Source organism: Stylophora pistillata, chromosome 1 (assembly GCF_964205215.1).
Source record: "Stylophora pistillata chromosome 1, jaStyPist1.2, whole genome shotgun sequence".
Lineage (NCBI taxonomy): Eukaryota > Metazoa > Cnidaria > Anthozoa > Scleractinia > Pocilloporidae > Stylophora > Stylophora pistillata.
Window position 1 is genome coordinate 7,409,993 of NC_142519.1, and position 12,509 is coordinate 7,422,501.

General features: G+C 41.0%; 1 protein-coding gene across 1 annotated transcript; it reads left to right on the forward strand.

Moving 5' to 3' along the window:
* On the forward strand, nucleotides 1-7,449 carry LOC148741069 (uncharacterized). Its single transcript, XM_088733383.1, has 4 exons — nucleotides 1-245; nucleotides 468-707; nucleotides 6,417-6,562; nucleotides 7,008-7,449. The coding sequence occupies exons 3-4, from the start codon at nucleotides 6,495-6,497 to the stop codon at nucleotides 7,351-7,353; spliced, it is 414 nt and encodes a 137-aa protein (XP_088589509.1). The 5' UTR covers nucleotides 1-245; nucleotides 468-707; nucleotides 6,417-6,494; the 3' UTR covers nucleotides 7,354-7,449.
* Nucleotides 7,450-12,509: the final 5,060 nt, after the last annotated feature.

Sequence of the window (12,509 nt, forward strand, 5' to 3'; positions counted from 1 at the left end):
CTTGCTATCGGTTTACCGGCTGATGAACGCCGCGGGATGTTAGAGGAATACGAGAAAAATTTGTAAACCCCGAGGCGCAAAGAGAATGATAAATCCAATCTTATTTTGTGATAAAGTCAATGATTCTCATGAAAACCGTCAAAAATCAATTAGTAGAGACTTTAAGATTGAGGTTTTCGACTAAGAACGTCAAACCACAAAAGTCTAGGTTTGACGTTTTCAACGCACGTTTTCGACGGCAACAGGTAGGCTTTCAAGTTTGGAATTTTCCTCGGGGATTCTTTGCTTTTTATCTTTAATTATCTCCCGTAGTGATGCTATAAATATGTGAAGTAGTTATTTTGTCAGGATACAGAGAAGAAATTAAGTCGAAAGAGTGCATGTTGAGCGTTTTGTCGATACTGTACGTGTGTTTTAACCCTTTGATGGGCATTAAGTGTTTAGATATTTTTCTCTCTTCCGTTTAGACCCCAGCAGTATCATGGCTTTTATGTGGCCCAGCGTGAAGGATGATATCGCCCTCGCAACTGAGGTTACCAGAGAAGGCCTGCAAAGCCCAGCGAGTGGGACAAGATTGCAGAGTCGTTAAGTAAACTGTTCTCAGATGATGAGAAAAAAGGTGTTCCTAAAGGGAAGAGGGTGCCGCGAAAGGGTGGAGAGGATACTAACGCAAAGTACAAGGAAGAAGATGCCAAATCTCTAAAGAGGTAGGAACTAGGAACTATTTTTAATTCAAATTAGTCATTGAAAACACTGTTAAAATCTGATGCCTGTGGTGAGTGGATTTATGCCGTGGCTTGTGAAATGCAAAGTTGCAACCGTTGATTTATTAGAACAACTAGAATACCCTGTCGCTTGTCATTAGCAGGTCAGGCAGCGAGGAAGAGTACAGTGAATTAGAGCAGCTATGTGAAGATATAGAAATCTTTTGAGAATTTAACGAATCAATTTAAACCAATCTAAAACATCCCGATTTATGTAGCAATAGCGATTTCCGGCGCATCATATTCAAAAGGAAAAATACAAAAATTACGACTGGTTCGATTTCGCTTCTGAAACCGCTGATTTCTATCTTTGAATTTTTGACGACTGACATTGACTAGCCTCTAAATTGATTAGCTTTATGGCTCATTACTTTTATGAATTGGTGGCGAACGAATTTGGTGGATGAATTTGTTGGCATGCCATTTGCGAGAAATTAAAAATATCAGCACAATGTGGCAGACGTTAAGTTAGCCAAATCTACAGTTAGGCAAGGTTTTTCGTTGATTCATAGATCTGTGTGCCTGTAACATGTATAAATTTGTTTCGAGAATGAGAGGTTACAGTTTTTAGAAACTAATTTTAAACTTGAACAGCCGAAACCGCTGCGACATACGATATCAAGACCATTGACCGCGTTGCCATGGAAGCTACAAGCAGCTGCAAAATGAGTTGAGAAATGTTACTATCACCAGAGATAATTGTTCACCATATGATCCAACATAATGTATCCCCCCATTCCCCCCTTTGTAATGCTGGTAGCTAAGGAGTATCATGTAAAAAAAACTTCGATGAACAATACTGAATCGGGGAGGGTGGGTAGTATTCGGGTTTTTTGCTCAAAACCACTTCTTGACCATCTGATGAAGTAGGGAAATGCTATTTTTTTTTTCTCAAGGTGTCTCAACATTTTTGCTATTGTACTATTGGTTGTCTGGTTTCTGTTAGGGTAAAAAGAAATCCTCTTCCTTTACTTGTGAGATGAAAAGCGCTAGGAAAGATGTCTACAAACATGATTGATTTTGGAAATGGAGATGTCAGTAGGATACTTTTGTTGAAGCATGCAATTCTATTGAGCAACCTTCCAAATATCACCCAAGAAAGCATTTACATATCATATCAAACTCACGGGGTACAAATAGTCTCTTACTGAATTTCGTCACCACGCCCACTTCATCGGCCCACTCAAATCGAGTGCGATTTTTGGATGTTATATCATTTTGCCGACTCTCTGTATAAAAAGTTAACAATGTACCACCGAAATATTGTACTATGATATCATGGCTTTCCATTTTGTGTATTTTCGTACTACAAAGTAAAGTTTTTCCTTCGTCATTTTCACCTTTTCCCGAGCGGGTCTGTCAAAATTAAGAAGGCGTTCGTGGTCAAAACAAGACCGAGCAATACAGTGTAGACTTGACTACTTCTTTATTTCAAAACAGTTAAAAGATCGCGTAAAAGAGTGCAAAATAGTTCCAAACATTTATTCAGATCACTCCGCCGTCGATCTTTCCGTGTCTTTTAGTGAAAGTGAGCTCCCTCGAGGACCAGGGTTCTGGAAGTTTAACAACTCTTTGCTGTCAGATACTAATTACGTGGAACTGTTGACATTTAAAATTCCCATGTTTGCAAAAAAACATGAACAAGTCAACGACAAAGGGTTGTATTGGGAAATGATTAAAATGGAAATTCGTGCCTTTACAATAGCTTTTTCAAAGAAGAAAGCTAAACGAAAACGTGACGAAGAATCAATTCTTTTGTCGGAAATGATAAAATTGCAGACCAAACTCCGGACGTCATACAGTGATTCCCTTAAGGCCGAGCTGGAGAGAAGAAAATTCAAGGTTTCTAAAATTGCGGGTATCAAGACACGAGGAACAATCGTGCGCAGTAGAGCGCGTTGGTATGAGCATGGTGAGAGAAATAGTAAATATTTCTATAACTTAGTTAAAAGGAACCAAAAAAAGAAGCATATAACGTCCTTAGTTAACAACGTTGGTGACAAAATCACAAACCCGAAGGACATCCTGGAGGAAGAAGAACGTTTCTTTAAGGAGGTTTATTCATCAAGAAATATGGACCCCAACTGTCCAACTTTCAATGAGTTCTTTGAAACAGAAAATGCATTATCAGAAGAAATCGCGAAAACGTGCGAAGGTGTCATGTCTATCAAGGAGTGTGAAATTGCGTTAAAAACTATGGAAAACAACAAAACTCCCGGCACGGATGGGCTAACGCCTGAATTCTACCGCTACTTTTGGAACTTGCTCGGTTTATTTATGGTAAATAGCTTTAATTACGCTTTTCGAAACGGTACTCTCTCCATCTCTCAGCGCCAAGGAATTATTTCCTTAATTCCGAAGAAGAAAAAGAATACCGAATATTTAAAAAATTGGCGACCTGTATCTTTATTGAATGTAGACTATAAAATCGCAACGAAGACCATCGCTCTGCGTTTGGAGAAGATCTTGCCGAATTTAATTCATCCTTGCCAATCTGGGTACGTTAAAGGAAGGTTCATTGGGGAAAGTATCAGGTTAATAGCAGATACAATGCATTTCACAAAAGAGAAGAATATTCCAGGGGTAGCCGTATTTTTAGATTTCGAGAAAGCGTTTGATTCGATTGAGTGGAATTTTATTCATAAATGCCTCGAAACGTTTAATTTCGGTCTTGATCTCCGACAGTGGATAAAAGTGTTCTATACAGATATCTCTAGTTGTGTCTTGAATAACGGGTACGCTTCAAAACATTTTCATCTAGAACGCGGAGTGCGTCAAGGTTGCCCACTTTCCGGCACATTATTCATTATTGCTATTGAGCTACTCGCGCAAAGTATTAGATGCTCAAAAGAAATAAAAGGTATCACAATAGATGAACATAAAGAGGTCAAACTTTCGCAATATGCAGACGACACAACTGTACTTCTGTCTGATGTTCAATCAGTGTCAAAGTTATTTGATTTATTATCACTTTTCGAAAGGTGCTCTGGTCTAAAACTAAATCAAACAAAATCTGAAATGCTATGGCTTGGCTCTGTAAGCCACAGAAAAGATTCTATACTTGATCTTCAAATGAGCGGTGAGCCAGTTTACGCGCTTGGAGTGCATTTTACATATGACCTAGAAGTGTCTGAAAAGAAAAATTTTTTGGACAAATTAGATTCTTTAAAGAAAACATTGAACATGTGGTCCCAAAGAGACCTCTCCATCGTTGGTAGGATAAATATAATTAAAACATTGGCACTTTCAAAACTTGTCTTTATCTGCAGCGTCATGAGCACCCCTAAAGACTTCAGTAAAGAAGTAAACAGGATCGTGTTCGACTTTATTTGGAATCACAAACCCGCCAAAATAAAAAAGACTACCCTTTTCAAGCAAAAAACAGCTGGTGGCTTGGACATGAGGGATTTTTCTCTCTTTGATAAAGCACTAAAGTTAAACTGGGTAAAACGGTTATGCTCTAACTCGGATGCTCCATGGCAGTACATACCAAAATCCCTCCTAGCCGATGTTGGCGGTACAGAACTGTTTAAATGCAACTATGATTATAATCTCCTTGACCTAGACAACCATCTTCCTCCTTTCTACAGAGAAATCATTTTTTACTGGCAGGACATTGCAACGACCACACCTAAAAATAAAACTGAGGTTCTCTCACAGCCAATCTGGAATAATCGATTTTTAACTGTGAATAAGAAAACGGTATTCTTTCCTCATTGGCATCAAGCTGGAATAAAACAAATCTCGGACCTTTTTGACTCCTGTGAGGGTCAATTCCTTTCATTTAATTCTTTTCGCAATAAATTCAATGTAAAATGTAACTTTTTGCAATATTATAGCATCCTTTCTTCTATTCCACAAAATTGGAAAAAACTATTGCAAGAAAATTCCCAAGACCCAGTTACGCCTCCTACCTCAACCTGTTCACTCTCATGTAAAGCAATATACAGTATCCTGCTTAACCTCGAAGATCTACCGCCACCAACTTCTGAGAAAAAAACTTTTAATGTCTGGCATCAAGAAAAGTGACTTGAACAAAATCTACCTCCTACCATTCAAAGCCACGAGAGAAATTAAATTGACAATGTTTCAATACAAAATTATTCACCGAATTTTACCAACGAATAGCTTGTTACATAAAATGAAAAAAGTTGCATCGCCCTCCTGTCCCTTTTGTCCATCTGAGTACCAGACAGTCTGGCATTTGTTTATAAACTGTAAGCAAGCAAGTTCTTTTTGGAATAGATTCCAGGAGTGGTACTCAACCTCTAGTAATATGAAACTGTCACTGTCAGAACTGGAGATTATGTTCGAAATTATTCGCTATCACACCTACTGTTTAGCCCTCAACCATCTCATTATTCTAGGCAAATATTTTTTATATGTTAACGCTTTAAATACCATAAATTGCCGTTTCGATGATTTCGTCTCACTTGTGCGCGACAAAATTTATCTAGAAAAATATATTGCTGTCACTTGTAATAACGAGAAGGAGTTCAGGAACAAAGGGAAATTTTTTCTGTCGTTATAAAATTGTATTGTCTTTTTTTTTTTTTTTTTTTTTTTTTTTCAACTTTGTATTTTGACCTCTTCGCTATCTTTTTTATTTAACAGTTTATTAATTTCTGGAAAATCAATTCCCTTGTAGTTTAAATAGCAAACACAATTCTCAGTAGTTACTCGACAATTAACATGCAAACAATAATGTGGTAAATAGATCAACTGTAATTGAATTTCACTAGTGTAACTGTATTGTTATATATGTATTGTAAGTAGTGTAAGTTAATGTAGTTTAAACATGGTGTAAAAAGCAATTATAGTGTAAGTACATGTGTAAGTGTAATAAACAATAAAAAAAAAAAAAAAAAAAAAAAAAAAAAAAAAAAAAAGACCGAGCAAGGAGTCTTGGGCGATTTCTCTCTTACGCAAGCGCAAATTGAAAATGTACCGCCAAAATCAAAGAGAGGAACAAATTTCCTTGTTTTGATATGTAAATTGTAGAACAAGGAGCAGATTGAACCTCGTCAAATGGCTAGTCAAAACAGCCACACCTTCCTCCTTTTGCTCGTTTCCTGTTTTATAAGCGTGAAAGCAGTGGGATAAGAATTGGGTAGCTCGGAAAGCGCTTCACCATCGTTTACTTACGAGATAATCAAGTAAGATTTGTAAAGTTATTTTCCGAAAGAGTCGGAATAAATACATTTTTTTCAGGTTACATTTCTGCTTTTACCCTAAACGTCGTCCAATAAATTTTTGTTGCAGCCTACTAATCTATACAATTTCGAAGGAAAATATTCAGATGCTTCACCGTCCCCGAAGGGGGTTCTGTCCTGGTGTACCGGTTCACAAGGGCATTACCATTGTTCTTTCTTTATTTAGGAGTTATCGGTTAGCTATTGTGTATTGTTTGGTCTTTTGTATTGGCTCTTGTGAACCGGTACACGAGGACAGAACCCCGAAGGGTCTCCACTCATCGAAGCGTGTACTGTAGCCAACGTAGTGAATTTTCAGTCTCTTGTTGTGTTTGTCAACCTCCGTGACTTCAACATCATACAATTTTGTATCTTTTCTCTGTGAAATGACCTTTTTAACAGGGGTGTATGCTGAGTATTCGTTGCGGAATCGCTTTGGTTCTCTTATCTCTCTCTTTAGCTTGTCCGCCATTTTGAAAATTTGCTCAGGAGGGCATCTGGGTTAGCGGCCGCGCCAAGCTGGAACCGACAAAAACAAATGTCCATCGCAGTGGGGAAACAGTTTGATATGAAAATGGTGTTTTTCGCGTACGCAGAATCAAGGAGGTAAGAATACCTCTCACTTTATTTTATTACAGAGCTCAGCCTTGTGGCCGATAACGCGCTTTCTGATTGGCTAAGAGCGAGATCAGAGCAGGGCATTATACAATGGTAATGCCCACGGGCCGATTCTGACGAATTATGCAAGTGAGAGTACACAGACTAGTGCCGTTGCGATTCTTTTCGCATTTTGAAAATTCGAGCGTATAAAAACGACGAGGGCTGATTAACAGTCAGAGAGAGTAGAATCAATTCAATACATGCAACTAAAATTTGTTTAGGAGATTAGTAAAGGTACAGACTTAAACTGTCTATGAGATTGTGCTGGAAGGAACGAGGTAAACAAACAAGAATGAATTAAAATAAATAAATAATCAGTTTATTTAACCTTTAGGTAGTTTTAAACACTAAATTAGAAGGGAAACAATAAAATTCATTCAATTCTACACAGAACACAATACACTTGGCATAACAAGCAAAAACAATCAAGCCCTATTATAACTGTGAGTAACGAACTTACTAAGGCGGTCTGTTCTGACGAAGCGGAATTGAGAACAGGAAAAACCGGATTTCAACCCGTACCCATGAGCGACATTCGTAGGCTCTGGCAGCAGGTGTGCAAGGAAGCCAAACTCTTTGATATTAGATATAAAACGCCTGCAAGCCTCATCACGGCGCGCCAACAGAGTAGGCAAGCCGCAGCTCACGAGTGCAGACTCATAAGAGCAATCTGGAAATATGATTCTCAGTGCAAACATCTGAACGCTTTACACCAAGTGAACCAGACCGGCGGGTAACGAGACCCCCACCGGAGATGCAAATTCTAAAATGGGCCGTACCAGGCTACAATAAACCTGAATAAGATCTGCTGGTGAGAGGCCTGATTTCCTTAAGACTCGTAACGCATGGAGTTGCTTGCGTGCTTTCTTCACAATATAGTCGCAGTGAATAGGCCATGACAAATTATGTGAAAGATGGACAATTTAAGCTCACATCTCAGATGAAAAACCGTAAAAATTTCGAATTGAAAAGCTGTCATTTTACACGATAAAATCAGGATTGTTCATGTTAGCACGCACCTTTGTTATTTTTTTTCATGGTGCTGTATAAACAAAGGAAGTATTTTTGTCATTCGTACCATCGGTCATGACGCTAAGAGGCCTCCTTGTCATTTTATCCATTGGTTATTAACGCGTCATGTGCAGTGCCGTGTCTTCAGTAGTACAATTTTTACCGTGAGGGTTCCAAATATTCAGAAGAAACAAAAAATCCCAGAGGCTGAATAGAATTATGCTTTAACACAACTCACTGAGTAAAAAATTTGAAACATTTGGCCACAAGTCTGAAGCCGAAGTGGAACGCAACGCAAAAAATAGTCTGGTTAAAAGCTACTAAAGTACTAATAGAAAAAGACTGGTATACTTACCCAGCGACAGCTTTTGACAACTCAACCAAACGATTTCAAAAGGTAAGCTTAACTGCTATGATGATCAAAAGAAGAATCCTCTGCTAAAGCAAGTCTACACAAAGGCTATAAAGATGTGGTTGATGAAAGTGTAGTAAGATCGTCCGGGTGAGTGCGTATATAGTCCTGTTAAGACTGACAGTTTCTAACGAAACTGTGGTGCTGCGTCGGTGGGGGTAACAAGGTAATTTGAATTGGCACCGTAACGGCTGATTTAAGTCATCATCAGAGTCAAGATGTGGTTTAAGTGGAACTTGAGCGATGTCATATTTGGTAATTGCAGGCCGCTTGCAGATATCTGCATTGACACTTTAATGGACAATTTTCCTGTTGATTGATTTATTTGCCGGAAGAGTTAAAATATTAGCAGTATTTAAATGTACATGTATTATTTTCCTGGCAGGGAACCTCATTTGGAAACCAAGGGGCTAATGATTATGAGCTCCCCCACAACTAAGACTAGAAATACAGTTCTCATGCGTGAACTGTTATCAACGAAACGTAGTTAAGATTACAATTAAAAAAAAAAGCATAAAAAGAGAGGCAGGAAGGCACAAAAACATTCTGCAAAAATTCAGCAAACTATATATACTTGAATAAAATTTGGAAAGGAGCAATGCTTATAGAAGAGAAATAGTAGGGATGTTTTGTACATTGTGATAAGAGAATTATTTGAACTAATAGCGCTATCAATCTTTTTGTCTAAATACTTCAGAAGTGCACTTGGATAAAACGAGTTCGTTTTTTTTCCGTGTATAGTATGACGATGCAAAAGTGAAACTCTTGAGCATTTTTTTTTTTTTTATCACTGGCTTTGTTTATATTTAATGGAAATAATGGATTAAACCATAATAATGCCTACCTTGGAGAGGTGTGACAAGTAAAACCATTTGAAATATGAAATAAATAGGTGCTCGTATTCAAGTAATGAAGGCTATTTTTCTTCGATGTATTGCACTGCTGTAATTTACTAAATTACGCCTTGTTTCATATAGGTCGGGTTTTAAAAAATTATCCTTCTAGGAGAGCATCCGTTCTACGAACTTGTTTTATAATCTTTTAATTCATCCTTTCCTTCGCTCAGTCAATAAATCAATGTCTACGCTATTCTATTTTTTATCGTTCTATGACAGAATCATCTCTAGCGATTTTTTAAGGCTACTTCCCACCTTGAGGCCTCCAATGAAGCGATACGTACTGCATTGTCTGCTTTTGGCATCGTCAAGTCTGTCCGTCATCAGTCTTGGTCGGGTAGACCCTCGGTCTTTACTGGGTCTAGAATTATTCAGATGGTGGTTCAGAAAGTTATTCCACCCTTCATTGGTATTAGAGGTATACGTTGTAGGGTTTGGTACAGGGGGCAACCCCTGCAGTGCACTGTGTGCCGTAAAATAGGCCATAAGGCTGCGAGTTGCCCTTCCAAGGGCAAGTGTTTTAGGTGTTCACAGCAAGGTCATTTTGCTAGAGATTGTAAGGCCACCGTCACAGACGATGTCGAGCCATCCTCTATGCCTGAAGAGCCGCCCGCTGACAATGCTGATGAAGCCTGCTCGCTCTCAACTGAGGCGAGTGAAGATCGCTTCACCTCTTTAAACGAGGGTGAAGAACCACTAAATGATTGTGTTCCGGCAACACAGGGTTTTGCTAACCCTGTTTCCGATATGGATGTCGGAGAGACGAGCTCTGCTTCTCGGAAGCGTTCAGCCTCCCCAGCTCCCACTTCTGCTAATAACACTGTCAAGAGGACCCAACAGGCCCCACCCACTGATTCTGCTGCTGCAGCCAAGCCTATTGCTGTTACTCCTTCAGAACTTTCCGCTGCTTTCTTAAAGGACCCGTTGCTTCGCACTTCTCCATCTGAGGAACGCGTTTTTTTGGCCGAGATTGCGGTGTTACATCACCTGCCTGCTCCTGCTGGTAAAGATATTTCCGTTTGGTACTCTGATCCGAGATATGTTTTTGAACAGCGTGAAGTTTCTACTGCCTTTAGGCTTTACCGGTCACTTAAAAAATCTAAAGAACTAAAATAAAATATAAAATTAACTTAGGCTTAATAAGAAAAACTAAAAGAAAAATTAGTTAAGTTTTGAGTGGGTGTGTTTAATTTCTGGGTGTGTGTGTGTTAATTTTTAAGTGAGGTGGGGTTCGATTCCCCAGCGAGTTTGGCGTCTGGTGACCCTCGTTTTTGGTGGTCCCCTTCCCTAAGGCATTTCACGTAAGCCAATGGGTTGGGATTAGACATGTAGGTCGGCGGGATTGCACCTCCCTTCATCGGGGCCCGGCCGTCCACCTTAAACATAAAAAAAAAAAAAACTGCACTGTCCGCTTGCTCAGAGTGTTCTCTCCTGGGTCCAGTCTTTGTTGTTCGTTTTCTCCCCTATGAGTCCTGTCATTCTTTTACGTCATGTTCTTTTCGGGTTTAAGACGAGTGAATTGATTTCTGTCCCTTGGGGTTTCGTCTACCTTCTTAATGTTTCTAAGTACTGTATTTGGTTGTGTAGGAACGATTACCGGTTCCGTAATGTTCGTCCTGGTGCCGTTGCGGTGATTGCGTCCATTAAAGCCCGCTTGAAGTTTTATCTACCTCTAGCCTTCAGGCGGTGCAAATCTAGCAGACGTCGTCGCTTCTTCCACAGACAGTGGTGCGCTCGTGGCGTTATTGCTTCTGTCTCAGGCAACTCTCTGGTCTTCAATCTTTAGTTCTCCCCCTTCTCCCCCGTGTGTTCCTGTGTCCGTCATGTTGCTTTTTGTGCTGGGTCTCCTTCATTGGTGTACTGCACAGGGGTTTTGTTACGTTTCAGTCCTGTTGTGTCTGTCATGTAGCCACTTGTGCTGGGTTTCCTTCATTGGTGTACTGCACAGTGGTTCTGTTCTATTCATGTTTTGTCCATGTTTTTGTTTGCTTTTGTCCCTACTGTGGTAGGTAAGTGTGTCAGCGGGTATGCGTGAGTGTGGCATTTTGGTGCTTTGACTAACCATTATCACTAATCTGAGCATGGGAGTTTAATCTTTGAAAGTGTGTGATTAACCTGGGAGGTGGGGTTCGATCCCCCAGCGAGTTTGGCGTCCTGGTGGGCCCTCCGTTTATGGCGGTCCCAACTCTCAAGCCCTTGCACTCTGGCGGCGGGTTTGGATTAGACATTTAGGTCGGCAGGCATTGCACCGCCCTCACGGGAGCCTGGCCGTCCGCCTTAAACATAAAAAAAACTGCACTGATGAGGCCCAGGATTTACTCCTTCACCTCCACAGTATTCACTCTACTTTGGGATTCTGCGCTGGATCACTCTTGGGGCACGGACTCTTGTGAGTATTTGTCTTTTGGTCGATTTTAGTCCTCTTTCGCCTTTTTATCTTTCGGCGTTTTTCGGACTTCTTCGGCAACCCTGCCGATTTCCGGCTTCGAGCCGATTTCGGAGGGTTTTTTCGGTCCTTTCTTCGGCCTTTCTCGACCGTGGTTTCCGGGAGTTCGGCGTTTTCCGATTTTTCCGGTGTGTTTTCGGCGAAACAAAATTTTTCGGTCGCCCATCCAGTTTTGGGCTGTGTTGCGTGGGGCCGAACTCACGTTTCTTGTTGAGTTCTGGGCACTACAAAATCTTAATTATGGTTGGTTTCCAAAGAACCATTGACATACGTTGTAATTTGTTCCCTAATGGGACAACTTCCACACAAATAATTAGTTATATAGATGCCCACTTCCAAGAGCAAACTGGGCATGTTGCTAAAGTTGTGTCTATCCAGCAGTGTCCCGGTTTTATTGCCAGGGTGACTTTTGATGATGAAAAGGGTGCGTTAGCTATGTTCCACTATCAGGAATGTGGGTCGGTGGTTCTTAATGGGGTCGAATGTGAGGTCATTTCTCCCCCCCCACCACCCCCTCAAGTTAGTATGGTCGTCGTACACTGGTTTCCTTATGAGGGCCCAGTGGAATCAGTTAAGAACGCGCTTTCAAGCTATGGTGAGATCAAGTCTGTCCGCCATCAAATGTGGCCTGGCAAGCCGTCAGTCTCTACTGGCTGCCGTCTTGTCAAAATGGTTGTCAAAAAGGAAATCCCTCGTTTCATTTCCATCGGGGGTATTCGCTGCAAGGTGTGGTACCGTGACCAGCCTTTGCGATGCGATATATGTAGACAAGTTGGACACGCGGCAAAACAGTGCCCTGATAAGGGTAAGTGCCGCCGCTGCCACAAGGCGGGGCATTTTGCTAGGGATCGTACATCTGCATGGATCCTTCCCCAGGCCCCCCCGGTGGCCCCTGGGGCCCCGGTTGGTAGCGCTGGTGGGGAGGAAGAGGCTGGCGATGATGGGGGTGACATTGATGAGGGCGATGCTGCTGAGGCGGCTGGTGATATCGAGTGCGAAGACGCTGTCGATGGTGATAGTGAAGCCGAACCCTTGGTGGGTGAAGCGGCCTCCCAGGTGTCAGGCATGGTATTGGGCACCCCTGTTTTGGACTCCAGCGGCCAACTGGTACAGGCACAGATTCCTGTC